Source organism: Opisthocomus hoazin, chromosome 5 (assembly GCF_030867145.1).
Source record: "Opisthocomus hoazin isolate bOpiHoa1 chromosome 5, bOpiHoa1.hap1, whole genome shotgun sequence".
NCBI lineage: Eukaryota > Metazoa > Chordata > Aves > Opisthocomiformes > Opisthocomidae > Opisthocomus > Opisthocomus hoazin.
This window is the reverse complement of record NC_134418.1, coordinates 64,282,807-64,300,910: the sequence shown is the minus strand read 5'-3', so window position 1 is coordinate 64,300,910 and position 18,104 is coordinate 64,282,807. Positions and strand designations below refer to the sequence as shown.

At 47.3% G+C, this 18,104-nt stretch overlaps 1 protein-coding gene across 4 annotated transcripts in view; it reads left to right on the top strand.

Moving 5' to 3' along the window:
• Window positions 1–1,141: 1,141 nt before the first annotated feature.
• Window positions 1,142–18,104, top strand: part of HERC3 (HECT and RLD domain containing E3 ubiquitin protein ligase 3) — a 54,796-nt gene continuing 37,833 nt past the window's right edge. Inside the window, exons 1-2 of one of the 4 annotated variants that reach the window (XM_075421520.1) lie at window positions 1,142–1,214; window positions 6,047–6,304. In XM_075421520.1, the coding sequence (XP_075277635.1) occupies window positions 6,079–6,304 (226 nt within the window). In that variant the 5' untranslated portion in view covers window positions 1,142–1,214; window positions 6,047–6,078. Of the gene's footprint in view, window positions 1,215–3,315; window positions 3,387–6,046; window positions 6,305–18,104 lie in introns of those variants that run through there. The other 3 variants (XM_075421522.1, XM_075421518.1, XM_075421521.1) reach the window with 3 other exon arrangements.

The following is an 18,104-nucleotide window of genomic DNA, read 5'->3' as shown; positions in this document are numbered from 1 at the left end:
GAATGTGCACGATCCATGGAAACACAGGTGATTTTTCATCAGATACGTGGCACGTTGCATGCTGAGCACCCAGACGCCGCACACTGCCAGCGGCGTAGCGGGAGGGAGGTGAATGCTGTGGGCACTGGGTTCACTTTAGGGACCTCTCCCCACCACCCTGAGCCCTCGCAGACATCTCTGCGTGGTTTGTGCAAATACTGAGTGTCATTTTGATGGTCTGAGCGGGATCCAGCTTGTGCCTTGCTCTTGCGGCATGCGGGGTCCTTTTCTATGGACGGCGTTAAAGTCAGAAGATGAGTATTCTGGAGTTGTACAATTGCTTGCTCATTTGCCTCTTTTTTTTTTTTTTTCCCTGCGCTTCTCTCTCGCACCAGAGATTTATCCTTTGACCACAAATATTTCCTAAGGTTGAAACTTTGTATAAAATGTATCAGTTCCCAGACAAACGAGCCTACCAGGTGCCTAAAGGTCACGTAAAATGCCGGATGAATGTGGAAACGAACTGACTAGCGTTATTAATAAGCAATATTTAACAAAACCAAGAGAGTCATTTTAAACAGCGGAATGCTGGCTTTCCCCTGAAAGCCTTCATTTAGAATAGCTTAAATTCTGTGACATTTGCATACGCTTAGCTTTGCCCATTGGATTCCCTTGTCTGCAGTGCAGCTACTGCTGTACTTAGAGACCTGCTCGGCCTCTGCAGCCACAGCCCTTGGCCGCGGTTTGCGGTGTGAGCTGGTTATCCACAGCCCTGGTTATCCGTAGCGCCGGTTATCCACAGCGCCCGGCTTTGGCAGCAGCCTCGGCTCCCGTGGCCGGGCAACCCCTCAGAACCGGGCGCCGGGCCTGGCCCGCCCTGACCCAGCCGCGGCAGCCGCCCGCCACGCTGCCGAGGGCCCGTCCCGCGGGCTGTTCGGGCGGTGTGCGCCCCGTCCCGCACCCGACCCACGGGCCCGGGGAAGCGCCGAGACGGCGGCAGATCTGGGGAGGGGCAGCGGCGGCCGCCGCCACCTCCCGCCGGCGGGCACCCACCGACCTGCAGAGCGCCCCGCCCCGCGCGGGGCGGGGCGAAACGCAGCGCCCGCCGCCGATTTGTTCTCGGGGGCCGGCCCCGCGCTTCCCATTCGCCGCTCGGCGCGGTCAGTCCCGCCGGCGGCGGCCCGTCAGGGGGCTGGACTTCCTCGTTGCCGTGGCGGCGGCGGGGCCGGCAGCGGGTGAGCGGCGGGGAGTGGGGCTGGGGAGCGCGGGGCCGGGGGCTGCTCGCCACGGGCAGCCTGCTCGGCGCGGTCAGAGCCCCGTCGGGGTGGGCCCTCCCCGGCGCGGCGCGGCGCGGCGTCCGGGGGAGCCCGAGGCCGCGGCTGTCGGTCCCTGGCGCCGGGGGTGGGGGTCGGTGGGCCCGTGGGTGGGGCGCAGCGGTGAGCAGGCAGCCGAGCGGCCGTTGCCTGGGGCGAGATGGGGAGGTGTCCTTGCGGGGAGTGCGGGGCCATGGTGGGGTGGGTCTGGCTTGGCTCCGTGCGTCCGTGCCTGAACGGCTGCCGTGGGGACCCCCTCGCCGAGGGCGTGCGGTGTTAACGGTGGGAATCGCAGCATGGCAGGGGTTGGAAAGGTCCTCTGTGGGGCATCTCGTCCAACCCCCCTGCCGAAGCAGGCTCACCTACAGCAGGCTGCACAGGACCTTGTCCAGGCGGGTCTTTAATATCTCCAGAGAAGGAGACTCCACAACCTCCCTGGGCAGCCTGTTCCAGGGCTCCGTCACCCTCAGAGGGAAGAAGTTCTTCCTCATGTTCAGACGGAACTTCCTCTGCTTCAGTTTGTGCCCATTGCCCCTTGTCCTGTCGCTGAGCACCACTGAAAAGAGTCTGGCCCCATCCTCCTGACACCCACCCTTCAGATATTTATAGGCATTTGTAAGGTCCCCCCTCAGCCTTCTCCAGGCTGAACAAGCCCAGTTCCCTCAGCCTCTCCTTGTAGGAGCGATGCTCTGTTTCTGCTTTAACTCGTTTGCTGTTATGCCTTGCGTTCTCTTGCTCTTGTAGAACCGGCGCTGGTTCTACGCTGGGTGTTGAGTTGGAGTAAAACGAAGGCAAAAGGAGGAAGAAAGTGGCAGAAGAAGAATAGGAGGCTTAGTGGCAGAAAGAAGCGGTAAATTCCTTCATTACTGGGCAGTGCTGAAACGGAGAGTATTTGCTAGCTGAAATCTTACAAACAACAGGGAAGGAAAAAAGCTTGTTTATTCATGCCCTGCCAGTTGGCAAATCTCTTTTGTTTAGAGAGCATTCAGCCCTGAGTGTTGCTTGTTGCAAGCACAATATTTACTTAACTAACTTTCTGAGAGACAGTGCTGTTGCGGTCTCTGCTACAGCTTTAGAATATGTTTGCACAATTGTGTGAAGAGGCTCTGTATGTCATGGTAGCTATTAAAAAGAAAGAAAGAAAAAAAAAAGACAGAATAAAACACATCCTGTCGCGATCTTACATGCAGCATTGTTATTTTACCAAACCACCAGGGCTGTTTTCTCACCAAAGGATATATACTTAGTATGTCAGCTGAGCCTTATTATAGCAGCGGATGGATCTTCACCCACAAAAGATTTCCTCAAAATATTCCTCACAGTGTGAGGTTTTCCTTTCTCTAGCTGTGCTGTGTACATCCTTCACTGTTTTGATGGTGAATTATTCCTGGAATGTCAGTGTTTGAGGATGTTGGGTTATACCTTCCTCTCCCCACCCCTATTTGTTGTGTTATACATGGGGAGTTTCTGCAAATGACCAGCTTTGCTGCATTGCATCTGTTCTGATCTCTAAAACATGAACACCAAGCTGGCTGTGTTGTGATCTGTGAAGGACAGAAATAGGTGATGTGATTGGGTACTGCAGCTCTTGCGCTTTTTGCAATCCAATTTTAAAAGCGACCGGGAACTTTTATGCCCTAACTGATGCATTTAACAAAACCCACCTTCCCTAAGGGTCTGTCCTCTGAAGAGAAAAATTCAACTTTTTTAAGGTGTATCAAACTGAGAGCTGGGAATAATTAGTCACTGTTCAAACTTCAGATAAGGGAATCTGATCTATATTTTATATGTGTGTGTGTGTATGTGCAGACATGTCTGCATTAGTGCCTGCCCACAATAGAAACTTTTTACGTAGTTGTTTTAGTATAAAGAGGATATGCACCTTGTAGAGGTAGTTTGCAGTATAAAAGGCATTTTTACTTCCTCTGCTACTGTTAAGGAGGAGTAACTGCCTTAGCCAGTCTGGAAACGGAGCGTGAAATTGTCATTTGGAGCCTTGTTCTGTCTCGGGACACAGCTCCTACTTGGACATATGATGTATGAAGACTTGCAGCAGCTTTTCTGGTGGGAGGAAAAAACCAAACATTAAAACAGGTGCGGTTTTAAATATGTGCCTTGTCTTCAAAATAAGTAAATTAAAATTGTGGCTCACTAGACCACTGGAAAATATTTAGTTGTGCCAGTACGCTCAGATAGGAAGTGGCTATGCTGATTTTCACTGCTGAGTGGAGAGTGCTGGTCTGTCCCCTTGGAACAGGTCTGCGCAGGGATTTATCAGCAAAATGTTTGGAACATGGGGGCTGGGATTCAAGGGAGATGCTTTAAAAAAACCTAACCAACAATCTAGCTAAGACCAGATATTCTAAAGGGTCTGGCATGCTGCATCATCTGCTGCAGGGATTGTTAAACAATCTGGCCACTAGCATGACTGAGGGCTGAATCACCCTGGTGTGCGTATGAATTACTGGGAGTTTCAACTCTTCCTCTTTTTTAACATGTTTTACCTGGAGGAAAAAATGTCTCTTACCAATCACAGTTCATCCCCCTGCCCATTACAACAACTTCTTGTGTGGAATATGAACATGAGGGGAGTAATTAAAGTATTTTTAGCATATTAAATTAGCACTAGGAAAGGTGACTGTAGTCTACAGGGAGCAGACTGTTCAGGAACCCGTTTAGAAAGATATCCCAAATTAATATTTAGCTCATGTTGTGCAATGCCTTTGTAGTTCAAGTCATACAGTGGTGAAATCTTTTCCACTCAGAGACAACATCCACTGATACTAGCAGGGAGTGTGATCTTTGGGTTTGCTGCTATTGTGCTGCTTATATTTTTGTAACAAGGTGATTCCCCAGGCTGGGAGAAATGGCAGTCCCAGACTTCTGCTGTTTCAGACGTCAGTTTTGAAACGATTCCCTTCTTTAGTGTTGCCACCTTCACGGTGTTGCCTGTGCTGGGTTTTTTTTTGAGACAGAACATGAAGTTCTCTATAAATATAGCAGCTGTGTCATTTACAGCACATGCATGCACTTCAATTTTACTGTGTCCCACAGCATTCCTATTCTTAGCGTCGGAAACAGTGTAGCCAGCGTAGGGGGCATCTTCCATCAGGCTCTTGTGCCGAGGGCAATCAAGTACAGAGTACAAAACAACTGACTGAACAACTGGACAGGGGGCTGTAACCTCCTGCTTTTCCTCTGGGTGCTTTTGGAGCTGGCCGGTGATAAGCGTATGTGTGGACGTGGATCAACTGAGTTATGTGGTAAAGGAGCAAAGGCTGTCAGAGACAAATGGGATTCATAGCATGCTTTGAAGCACCCAATGAGAGATCCTAGTAACCAGTTTGTGGTAGGGGATTGCACCGCTGGTGAGCTACAGCTGGAAAATCCAGCGCTGTCCCTGCCCTGTCCAGCTCACCCTGGCTCAGTGGAAGGGACCACACCTGACACTGAGGATAGTGGGGTAAGAGATGATCGTAGGGCTTAGATTAGGAAAGGCTTTGTTGCTAATACCTAGAGCTTGAATTAGCACCGGGCTCTGGAAGCAGACTGAATGCGCGTGTTTCCTATCTGCTCAGAGTGGGAGGAGGAATCTCATTTCCTTGAGGAATCTTTGGCACTTCAAGGGTCACCTTTTGCTTTTCAGTCCTGTGCTGAGGTAGTAAATGCTGCTGCTGTAAATTGCCTTAGTTTAAAACTTGGCGTGGTGATTCATAAGACTTGATGTTTCGGATCTTTAATTTTCTTCTTCTGTTTACAATAAAAGCTTTAATCAGTTTCTGGTTCAAGCAGAGGAGTTCTCAATGTCTTATTAAAATAGCATGTTTAACAAATAACCCAAACCTATTGAGATTAGGAGTGGCAAGGAAGTGTTACTGAAATCTTTCACATGCTTCTTCTGGAATGAGAGCTGTTTCCCTCTCCCCAGCTTTTATGCATTAGGTTCCTGTTGTCATTATCAAGTTCAGGCTGAGTAATTCCTTTGGCCTTTTATATTGCTGTGTTTTTCCCTTCCCATGTTACCCCACTTTTCTGAAATCCCTGACTTTTACGGAGTGCAGCACAGACGGTAACACCTGACTGCTGGCATCAATGTTATTTGTCCATTGCTGTTGGGGCCAAGCCGTCAGCGTGCTGCTTCTTGGGAAATTCTTGCTGCAGTTTAGGGATTGCATTTGGGTTACAAGAATGTGTTCAATTCAGTAAAATACTTCTTAATCTGTATTTATCAGAAATAATACAGCTCCGCATTGGTCAGTTCACTACAAATACCTAGGCCTGCCTGTCCAGGGTTAGATTGACCACCTTTGAGGTAATTTAAAAAGTTTTATTTAAGCAATAGCCCCAAGTGTGTCACTCAAACTCTTAAAAGTTCAGGTTTGGACCCGTTAGTCTTAAAAGCATTACAGTAGTTTTGGGGAGTTAGTTGATTTTGGCTTTCAAAGCAGAGTGGTTTTGCTGAAATAAAAGCTCAGGTCTGCTGGGTTTCAGAAAACTTCTGCCACCTTACAGATGGAGATAGCCAGGGCATGAAGGTGCTGACTCAGTACCTGAGCTCTGAGCTGCCTTGATTTCTCTTCCTTTGTCTGTGTAATGGTGGAAATCACACTTTACTGGTAGTCCACAAGCCTGACAATCATGCAGGAAATGCCTTTTTTGGTTTTTTCCACCTCCTGCTCCAAGCAGCTTATCTCTGTAGGATCACTTGTTGAGTACTTCCTTCATTCACACTTCTCCCCATTTCTCCTGCCCAGGAAGGATATATGACTTGCTGAAAAGAGAGAAAATGCTATGCTGGGGATACTCATCTTTTGGACGACCTGGGATAGGTAGCAACCTCCAGGTCATCATTCCTGAACCACAGGTGTATGGATTCATTCATGACAGAAATGTCAAGGAGGTGGCATGTGGAGGAAACCACTCCATGTTCCTCTTGGAAGGTGGGGAAGTGTATACCTGTGGCTTGAACACCAAAGGCCAACTGGGGCATAACTGTGAAGGAAGCAAGCCAGGTAAGTCTGCTTTTTATACGCACTTCAAACTGTCTTGGGGCTGGTGGGCTGGGAGGTTTATGGAAGCTGCTTTGTGTTGATTGCTCTGGAGCTGGACCAGCTGACAGAGCTGAGGATCATGTGTAATAACACAGTAATGATGCTGAATAATATTTGCTGGCTTTGGAAAGCTAAAGCTGAGCAGCATGGGTGGGGAGACAGGTCTGCTCAGTTTGTCCAGGAAATGCATCAAAACAGAGGCGAGCGCAGATGGTCTCAGGGCAGATCTTGTTATTTGACATTATGTTGCTTTTTTGCAAAAGGGAAGAGAGAGCCATGAGTCACAAGTGTCTCCTGCTTTGTCTTTACAATTGCACTGCATCCTTATGCCTACTCTTGTTCAGTTTTGGAATTGGGCATTTTGTCACTTACGTTGAAGAGAAGAGATCTGTGTTAAGTACAGTTGTGGAGGGCAAACTTGCTTTTGGCCACGAGGGTTTATAAATTTTGTTTTCCTCTCTTGGAAATCTCTTGTCAACTTGTGCCTTCGCCCCTTCATGCTTTCTTAATCTAGAAGGTTATTGTAGCCTTCTCCAGACTCAAATTGCATTTTCTTCGTTGTGTTCCACAGGCAGAATGTGTGTGTGCAGAACCACACGCAGCTAATGCCTCTCCTTCCCAGGGTGGAGGAGTGGTTTAATTGTGTATTGTTATTTTGAGAAACCCTGAAGCCTTTCTTATGGACTTTCTTTTGAATGTCGGCCTTCGGATTCACCTTCTGTAAACTTATTGGTTTTGGCACGTGGTAAAGACGAGGTATTTCTGTTTCCATAATGTAATAAAAATCCCTCTGTGGGTAATTTGAGCAAGAAGACACCATCTTTCCTCAAGCTGCAGGCTACCCTCTGTAGGGCTTGGGGCTTCTGTGGCGTACCCTGTTACTGCACAATAGAGATTGGGGATGTGCACAAAGTAGCCACAGTCTCCCATGCAGTATGTGCAAATCTGACCTGACTGATTCCACAGCTCCTTTTTTCTGTCAATGCATCTTTTGTCTCTTTCTCTTAAGCATGAGGTGGTAGATGCTGGCCGTCTGAGGCGCTGGATTAGAGGAGTAGACCTTGAATCTAGCCTCTCTTTCTTGTACTACAAGTGGTTTCCACACCATTACTAAAAAGTCAGGATTATCAGGAGTGCTTAAGTCCTCTTTGTGCGCAACCACAGTTCATCTTCTGAGGATTTGTGAATTTAGGCCCTGGAATAAATGAGATGCTCAGTAAAAGGAAGCCAAGCCCAGTGAATATTCCACTCGACCTGATGAGGATACTTTGTCCTGCAAGTCCCATAACCAGCTGCATGACTCTAGTGCAGAGGCCTCAGAGATTCAGTACTGTTGTTCTGGGTGAAGGTATGTACGCTGAGAAATGTCTTTGGGCTAGCCTGCCATTTACCCATAAAATAAAGCAAGCAGAAGATTATAATAGAAACGGAGGCTTCACAGCAAGAAGATGATCAGAGATGGAAATAGGTCTCATGAATCCTGAATGCTGAAGTGTAGACCTCTGGCAGCTAGCTAATGCTGCCTTCAGCTAGGGCTGTAGAAGAAGGGCAGTCTGAGATTCAGAAATAGAAATAAAGAGTTCTTTGGGTTTGATTCCAAGTGCCCTTGTACCCCTTAAATTAAGGAACTGTTACTAAGGTGTGACACCAACTCCCAGTTATCCTGCATGTTTTATTTATTCTGAAAAAGCTTCTGCAGTGCTGTTCTCTGAGGAGCCTGTGACCATCCTTGGGGAACCGTGTTTCTCTACCAACACAGCATTATTGGCTGTGCCTGCAGTGGGGGGTTTCTGCTGGCTGGGGCAGGTGGGAGGGGTATGCTGTGAAGCAAGCAACAACTTCCCTTTTTAGCTCCTGGTGAACAGTCACAGCAGTCTTTATGATAACAACACTAAGAGTCTTGTCCCACACACTGCTTTGTGTGGGTCTGCTTTGGCTTGGGGCAATAGGAACTGAATTTGTCAGTTCTCCTTTGCAAGTAGGAACAAGACGAATTTGTGTCTTTTTCCTTTCACCCCCACCTCCCCTGCATGGGGTAAAGATGACCTTACACCTTCTGTACAGAAAGGCATGTGAAAGATCGTCTTCCTTGTTCTTCCTTAGTTGTGGCCCTGTGAATGAAGCCATGTCTGATAGGAAGTGAAGGGGTGTGTGTGGGGCATAGGGTCCTGAGCTGATGAAGGTGACAGAGAAGACTGCCAGCAGGTGTCTGAGGGGAAAAAACAGGAGAAATGCCTGCAACTTGGATTCCTGCAGCTGTGTATCTCCAGCCTCCGTGGACAGGGCGGCGTGGGCTGAGGCCTCTTGGTTTTACTGCCTTACAGTTTGATTCTGGCTAGCCTGTGAGGGCGGCAAGAAGTGGCTGACCTCTGCTCGGCTCTGGAAGTGAGCTGTGTCTCCTGCTGCGGGAGGCTCTGACGCAACACCAGCTGTCCCCTCGGGCAGCCTCTGGACCTCAGAAATGGTTGCCGTGGCCTGCAGAGTGGCTCAGTTGTGTCTGAGAGTAACATCAAGACGTGAAAATATGCAGGGGGTCTTGCACATTTGAAGGCTGTATGAAAATGCTGGATGACTTCAGAGGGGTGGAGTTGCCTCCTTCCTGCTGCCCAGGTCTGCGCTTGTAAGCGGAAACTTGCTTTTATCTCACACCTTTTGTGTGTGTACGTGAGGCTTATGCTGCCAGCACGCTAAAAGCGTCAGTTAGTGTTTTCGGAATGTGTGGTCATGTTGTTTATCCAGAGGTGGTTATTTCCCAGGATGATGTCTGCTTGTGGATAAAATTCTGGGACTTGCAATGCACTGAACATGGATCTGACCCTGTTCTCCTTCAAAAGCTTGCAGGTTTTACTAATGACTTCCAGTAGGAGAAAAGTGATTATATTTGCAGTGAGTGCTTTTGAAGACTTTGCCTCCCTTTCTTCCCTTACTGCATATTCCAAATAATTATTTTTCTCTTGTTCTGCTGCACGTTTACACCTATCTGTAGTAGGATGATTCAAGTGTGCTTCCCATTCATGCTACTCACAAAAATGTCAAACAGTGGCATAGAAGTGTGTTTGGGTGATTCCTCTTAGAGGAGCCCCTAAGAGGACACCTTTTGAAGTGAAAGAAACTTGTTAATTAAAAAGCTGTGTTTACTGTCACATCAGCTGAGCATTGTGGATGTGACGCACAGACAGACAGCGAGCGGTGGAGTGATGCTTGTGCCTCCCCAGTACAGGGAACAGAAATTACTGGGGAGGTATGTGTCACTGAATGAGTATGAGTCAACAGAGGTTTATTTTCTGGAAGTGCCCTTTCCTTGGATTTTACATTGCAATGGTAAAATTAATGATGATTTAAGATGTCTAAGAAATTTATCCTAACTAAAAGAATGTTCCTTTTAACTAAAAGCTAACAGTCTGTGATCGTTTCCAACTCCTCATTTGTGAGCCAAGGTAATACTGGGTGTGCCTCTCCTATGGGCTCCACCAAGAGCCGTCTCCCCGCATTGTCACATTATTTACTGTTTCATTCCTTCCTTGATTTGTGGTAGCTAGCAAGCTACTCAAGGAGTCCATCCCTCTCAGGGATGGATACCTGGCTTTGTTAATATTGAAATGATTGTTCCCCCTCTCCCCCAAAACAGTCTATAGTTGGTGTCTCTGCAATCACTTGGCAGGGATGCAGAGAGGGAGAGACGCTTTCCCAGTGTTCTCTCACCATGACCATAGTTACTAAAGCTGCTGTCTGACTTGTCCTAATTTTCACTTGCGTGGCTACGCGCTTGCAGTCCCCAGAGTCTCTGACAATACCTTATGAGAAGCAACGTGGCAACGTTAGTTGTGAAGTATTCAGCCTGCTGTTCTGCAAAACCAGTCCTGAGTTTGCATTAATTTCCTGAGTATCATCAGATGTTAACACACATTATGTCTCTAATGGGAAGTAATAATTTTGTCGTGCAGTAGTTTTAGGCAACAAGAAATTTATTCTTTCTAACAATATCTAAATTTCTACTTCTTCAGCCCTGTAATTTCACTTGGATTGATTTTCTTCAAGTCTGACATGATGTCTTGACTCCCTGTGATGATTCTCAGATAAGTGTGTTTTGTCTGAGTGTGCGTACATATGCTGGGGAGCAAAAGACAGGCCCAGGTATCTAAGGTAAAGGCTCATTTGGGATTTGGGCTGAATTATACAAGAGTGTGAAATAACTTGCTGGTGGTTAGCCATTTGTAAAGCTTTCAGAACATGCTTGAGTCTGAGATGTGGAACTTGTTTTCTAGTCTAGAGATTTGTTCTCTGCGAGTCATCGGGATTTCATTTGACTTCTGCTGGTGGGAACCTGGGCTTTGGCGATTAGTGTTTTGAGAGTTACAGGAAAATGCCTGGTGCCAGATTTGCCTCAAACTCTTCCTCTGGTAACATACAGCAGACAAAACCATGCTTTTTTAACCATATTTCCTATCTGGATGCAAATGTGCAGGGTAGCATTGCTTCCATGTGCATTGTGGAATCTGTCTGCTCATAGCTGCAGGGCTAGAAATATCATCATTATGTTCACTCTCTTTCAAAAAGCAGGAAAAAACCCCGCCAAAACAAAATACCCACTGCATGATCCAGAGCCCCTGGATTTCTCTGAACTCGGTGGCCTCTCTTTTCAAACATAAATCCGCTTGTCCTGAACTTCAACGTAGGATTACAGTGACGCAGCCCTTGGTGCTCACTGTGGCATGCCTGTTGATCATCAGCCCTGTAACAGCTGAGAATTCAGTGGCACAAACTGCTTGGAAGGACAGTCTGTATGGATCTGCCTCTTTTAGCTGCTTCCTGATGGGTGAGGAGTCAGCCCGGAGGCTCTGGCTGCTCGGGAGGAGGAGGAGGAGGAGAGGTGGCAGGGCCTGTGTGTGTTGGAAGCAGCCGTGGCAGCGCGCAGGTTGCGGGCGAGGGGGCATGGCTGCTGCATTGAATAGGTAAGGTTGAGAGCTGCTCGCAGGGGAGATGGCAGTGGCAAGAGAATGGTTAGTTGCCCTTGCCTTCCTCCTCCTTGCATGAGGAGCGAAACCAGAAGAAAAGAGCTTAAACACCAGTAGCTGCGGGAGGTTCCACTGAGCAGGCTTTTCACAGGATCCGAGGCAGTTTTGTTCCCGTTTGGGCATGGAGCTGGGGCTCAGCTGTTGCAACGCTCCCCGAGTGCTGTGGTCCAGGAGAGTCCTGCTTTGCATTCATCACGTTTTCTTTACACCCCCAAAGCGCAGCCTTGCATTGTAAAAGACGTAGTGGAGGCATGGCAGTGCTGCGCCTGTAGGCATGGGTCCTGCCAAAGCCCGGGAGGACGTGTCTAGGGACGAGTGTGCTGAGGGGTCTGCGGGGACGGATGAGCCAGCTGGGGACAGAGGCCCTTGCAGAGTCAGGCCTCTGGTGCTGGCTGGCAGCAGCTGATTTTAAACTAGAAAAATAATAAAGCAAGCGTTAGGATACACTTTATGTTTCAGCACCTATTGTAAATGTTATTTGTAAAAAGAGTCGTATTGTTAAACTGGCCACCCCTTGCAGAGTTAGGTGTGTGTGTTTGTGCTCATCGCTTTCCCTGCTTTGATTGCTCACAGGATCTGACCAAGCTACTTGAGGTTGTTACACCTGCACTGGTGACTGCAGCAACATCCAGCAACATGGAATTGTGTCGTGGTGTGTCTGTCTCTGCTGAATGGGTGCAATTTGGGCTTCAGGATGGTTTTAGGTTTCAAAATTAGAAGGCTGGATTTTAAAATGACATTGTTTAGAAACAATAGGTATATGGTCAAATGAGAAATAAAATCAAAGGAAATGACTTGCCTGAGATATCTTAAATATGCATGCGTTGTGTTGAATTGGTTGGCTGAGGACTCTGAAGATGCCAGGTATTTATAGTGGACCATTTTACAGTTTGTGTGGCCTGGATCACGAGTACTGACTTTTACCAATACTTTCCGGGACCGCAGGATTAATCTGAAGAGAGATAAAGCTCTTCAGGAGAGCCTCAGCCAGCAGAAATCTGGTTTCTTGTCAGTAAAGCGATTTATAGTTCAAGCCTGAAACGGTTGTAGTGTCTTCTCAGATGTAACTCAGCTCTGAAGTGCTGTCTCTAAAAACACATGTACTATTACAACCATTGGATTTCTCTCTTGATTTCACTTTGAGAGGTGAAAATAACAGTGAGCCCAGGGAAGAGAGATGCTGGTTTTTAAAATCAGTACAGCCTATTTTACTGAGGACACGAGGGACCATTGTAATGTCTCTCGTCTCAAAAGACAGAGCTGTAGTAGGAATGACCAGCTTTTTGCCCTTTAATTGGGGATTTGTAGGGCAGTTTAGCAACTGAAACTTGCATTTATATTGGTCATATTTGTTATTCATATGTTGAGTATACTATTCAGAGTCTTTCTGAAGGTGCAACAGAAATAAAGGCTGTCCACATGCCTGGCTTGGAAGGAGTGTGAAACCCTGGTGTTAGCATGGTGTGTGGCACTAATGACTGTCCCCTCTCCTGCAACCATGCTGAAGCTGAAAGATGGGCTCAGGATAAAATGGGTGGGTAGCTGTGTGTGAAGTGAGGTAATGGAGAGGGCAGGAAAGAAGCTGGAGGTGATAGACACAAGTTTTCTGAATGCCTCAACCTCTTTGTACATGGGACGACATTGTCTCTACTGGGTGAAAGTGATGACTTCATTAAGCTGAATGTGTAAGTAGAGCTGAGAGTCCCACCTTTTAGGAGAGATTTTGGTAGTTTGGTGGCTGTTGATGCTGGAAGTTCATTGTCCTTGTCTTCAAGATGGTTTTATGTGACACAGCCATAGATGATGATATGTGGTTATTGGGCAGCTTTTGTATAGGTGAGGGTCTATGGATAGATATCTGAAATAAGAAATCTCTCCCTGCCAACTCCAAGAATTCAGTTATCGCTCCCAATAAAGCAGCCCAGGTGTGTTTTCTCAGTAAGGATTTTTTTTTTCCCCCCCTTGCCTTTATAGTCTGTTTCCTTTGCATGAAAACATGCAAGCAGGTGTTTTGGGTAGAAAAGCATGAGTTTGGTAAAGGTGAATGTAAAACATTTTGTATTATTTGATCTTGAAGGCTCACAAGGGGTAGAGTCTTCAAGGTGAACCCCCTTTCCCGATGGAAAAAGGGTTGGCTTATTTTTCAGTGTGTAACTATTCTGTGGAAAGACCGAGTTTGATTCTGGCTCATGGTGCTTGCTTGTTGCTGGCTCTGTATCTGTAGACATCAAATCTTCTGGAAGATGCATAACTGTGTCTGATTTTAAGATTGACTCAGTCAACATTAAAGAGCCTGATAGTCCTCCTTAAACTGTACTGGAAAGAAGAATTTATATCAAAGATCTTTGAAATTTCTTTTTTCTTCTCAGAAATAAAATATTTTTGACACTTGAGGCTGCTAGCAGAAAACAGCTATTCTTGCGGCGGAGCTGTGAAGAAACGCTCAGTCTCTTAACACCTGACCTGCCGTTTAGATAGCTGCCTGCTTCTATAAACTCGCCAAGAAGGAAAGTACAGATGCTCGTTTCCCCTTTTCTCAGAATGCCCTTCAAATCTTACAGTAGAGAAAATTATCCTATGCACTTCTTCATGACATATTTCTGGTCCTGCTCTGCCCCATGAACTATGCAATTCTGAGCTTTGACTTGCCTGTTAAACAGAATGTCAAATGACTAAGTTGCATGTCCTTGAACCCCTTTACTACAGAAACACAATAAAATCTTTCAAATTTCCCAAGATTTGTGTCCATATCTATGTCCTACGTGAGTGTTCATATAAATCACTTGCACTATAGCCCTGTGATGATATGTGTGTGACAGCACTGTGTTTCCTTTTGACAACATAGGTATATCTAAAAGACCAAATTGTTTTCTGAAGAAAACAGACGAAAAATGCATCCAGAGACCACAGGCTGCTTTTGTTCTACATCCAGCAGAAAGCTACGACATCAGTTTTTCAGCCAACACCTTCCAATTTTATTCCTCAAGTAGTGTTGCTAGAGCTTACATTTTCAGGAAGAGCCAACTGATTTATGAGCTGGGTTTTTTTTTACTATCCCAGAAGATATGATGTTCAAATCATATAAAACCTGCACTCCTGCAAGTTACTGAATCTAATAATAAATTAATAAATATGCTTTTGCAGACATTTATTAAGACCTCATTAATCCCCCCCCTTTCCCAGTCACCACACTCCTTTGCAGTAACGTATTTTAGAGCAGCGTTTGTGACCCTGATGGGGATGTCATTGAGGGCAAGGGTGCTGTACGGAGCCTGCACTGGGCAGGAGTGGCTTTTTTGTCCTGCTCCCATGCAAGTCACTGCAGGATTGAAATAAATGGGATCAGAGCGAGGAGTGCACCAAGTGCTTTTGAAAATCACATGCTACTTTGTCAAAGCCTGGGGCTGCTGCAAGTGAGGCTCTGCTAAGTGTAGCTACCCAGAAAATCTAGCCTCCCTTCTAGAAAAAAATGGAAAATGCTCATGTGATGGCTAAATGCTTGCTGTTGTGCAATACTGCTCTAGTAATGTGAAAATATGGCAAAATAACACCTGTCCAGATGCAAAAAGTGGAGTGAAGCCCTTGCGGCTTGCTTGCGGTGTGGATGGTTATGCAGCAATGCTCTCTGTCTTGCAGGGTCTTGGAGGTGCTTCACTGTGAGCTGTCTGCTCAGACATGGTCACTTGCCACGGAAGGACACTCGTGCAGCAGAGCTCTGCAGGGTTGAGCACAGCAGTTGTCTAATAGTAAATTCTTATCTTGCCTCCCTGGGGCAGGGATTTGCTGCCTGGAGCATCTGATTGAGCTCCAAGGATAGGCTGTAGACGTTCCTGGGTCTTTGAGCCTTAAATCCATTGTGGTTTGCCAGCACGTATGCTGGAAGGGTCTGTGTGAAGGGAGCGGTGCTGTGTTTGGGGGAGCACTGCAGGGCAGAGGTGAACACACCTCTGTTCCTTGCACTGCTAGGAGGTGAAAGTGCTGGGCTTTAAATGGAGCTGTCAGCTTTATGCTAGTTGCCGTTTTCTTTTGTGTTTATTCGGCTGGCTCAATAGCTGACACAGGACTATGTAAACTTCTCCGCGTGGCTGTTATGGTCTGTGGTGAAGGTCTTATTCTTCCTTTTCCCCGGCCTGCTGTCCCTGCTTACTGCCATTGACCTTTGTTACAGCTCTCAAGATTGCTGTGGCTTTTCTTAGGATTTCTCAGGCAGAAGTCAAGCCTCTGCACTGTGTGGTACCAGCACATCAAATCCAGTATCTACGCACCCATCTCCCTAATTCCTTCTTCCACCTCTGATGTCCATCCTCAGCCCATCACCCCGAGGTCTAGTGCATCCTGCCCACGCTGGAGTTGCTGCCCTGGAGCTGTGGCATTTGCCAGGGTGTGCGTGGTGGACCTCAGGGGTTTCTCGGCAGTCATGGCCCAGCCACAGCTTCTGTGCTAGCAGCGGCTGCAAGCCTGGTGGAGTGACCACCTTTACAGCTCTCTGCAGTAACCTGAAGAGGAAAACAGGCGTGCTCTGGCTTTCCTGAACATACATCATTCTTGTGTTTCTTTCACAGGTCTTAGTGCTTTCCCTCTTTGAAAGAGCTGCCCTTGCCTATTTACCTCCAGGGTCTGAAGATGGATTCTTCCTTCTCCTAGATGATGCTTGTCAGGCTGAAGCCTTCTTTTCCTGCCCAGCCCTTTCCAAGAGCCTTCAGCTGGCTGTGCCCATGCCAGTCTGCCTGTGGCTCCTCAGAGAGGCACTCGGAGAGGCTGTATCTCCGAGGCAAAAGGCAGCAATGTGGGGAAGTAAATGGCTTTCCATGGCTGTGTCCCAGGAAGGGTTTTGCTTTCTCAGCGTAGGTGTCTGCTTTTACTAGCTGAGAAGGGGAGTAGCTGGCAAAGCGTATGCGCAGTGACACCCTGGGGTGTCGTGGTGGCCTCTCACTTCTTGCTCTTACATTCCTGCCTTGACATGACCACAGACAGCTTTATAAAGCAAAGGTAGGTGCTAATAACGAAACCAGCCTCTCTCAGATTATAGCCTGTAAGTAGCCATGCTAGATAAATTAATGAGCTGTACTGTACGTGTTGTGCAGGGAAGCACTCATCTCAATGGTCATCATTAGTGTCTGTGGACGAAAGGGGATGCAGAATCGTCGTATCTGTTACTTGGAGCTTCTCGGCCTTGACCTATGGACAATGTTCCCACCCCTATGGCTAACAGCGTTCCTGGGAATGTCACTTGCTTTGGTCTGCTCTCTGTCCTTTACTGTCTTCCCCTCCCTCTATTTTTTGTTCAGGGAGTCTACTCTATGTTTACATTTCCTCCTTTGTAACCAAATTATCAGAGCCTTATCAGCTTCAGTGCTGCTGCTTCTGTCGGTCTCTCTAATCAGGCTGCCCTTGGCACTGCTCTGCTTTCTGCTGCAAGTGTAGCAGCAGTTCACAGAGTTCATGAAAGGAACACGTCAAGATTTGCAAGTTGGGCTTGTAAAACCCAGCCTTCTTGATGGGTATAGTAAACTTCAATTGTCGAAAGTCAGAGGAGGTTACGTGCTGATGTAAATATTTGCTTGCTCCATACTTCAAAGCTTTTGCCCTGCACGAAGAGAAGTTTGAGAGTAAGGTGGGCTGCCATGCATGGGTGAGAACAGCAGGCAGAACGTGAGGGTAGCTGTCATACGGCGGGGATGTGGTCTCCCCATGGGGTTTGCTCTTGCAGTTTTGTGCTGTGCAGGTGCAGAGCACAGTTTCTCACACCCTTGCGCACAGTAGTCTCACACAGTCTGAATGCGAGACACAACGAGCATGTAATGCCTTCTCAGAGAGGCTCGGCAAGGAGGAGGAAAGGTAGCAGTGGCAAAATTGTGGGGCTGGTGTCGGGCAGGGCGGTTCCATCCGCCTACGTGTTGTGCGTGCCATATGCCTGGCCGTGCCAGAGACCGTCTGCGGTCACAAAGGTGTGTTCCTGAAACCCTCCGTCAGCTCTTGCCTCCTCCCTGTGAGCCTTCCGCTGGGTTGGCTGCTGACAAACCTGCAGACGTGGTCTGAGTCAAGCCACAGAAGCAGTTTTAGCTGGCTGGGTTAGATTTTTTCAGAAGCTCCTGGTAGCTTCAGAAAGTCTGTATTTTGCTGAAGTGGTTTGTAGAGTCTGATTTCTTCCTCCTAGTCCCAGACTCCAGATGTTGTCCGTGGCAGCTGTCAGCACGAGATGCCTAGGTGGTTGAAGTTAAAAGCGTGCAGAGGGGAATCGGAGGCTCATTCTTGGGGGCTTTAAAGGAGAGAGGTAGAAGCAAAAAGGCCCTGACAAACAGCATGATTTTCTCCTTCCCAGTTACCAGTTTCCAAGTGGCAGAATCACACCTCTGCCGGGGATGATGTTTCCTGGAAAAGCTGGTGAGTGTACTCGAGCTGCTAATACTGGTAAAAGCACTGAATAGCTAAGACATTGAAGTTATGCTGGCAAAATAAGGAGAAACCTTCGTAAGGGGAGGGAGAAATCTTGAGTGTACTTTTCTCTTAGTGCACTTTAGATTGCAAGCATTTCAGTTGCTGCACTTTGTTTTTCTCTTTTCCTCTTTCCAATTTTTAATGTTCAGCTGACTTCATTAGGACCGGAATCATGAAGCTTGTCACAGCCTAGATATACAGCCAGGATGTCCATGTGGAGAAACATCTCCGGGATGTGCCAGTGGAGGCTGAGGAATCAGCAGTCAGCTGAAGTTTCCTACTTGGTGTATAAATATCGTGTCAGGGAG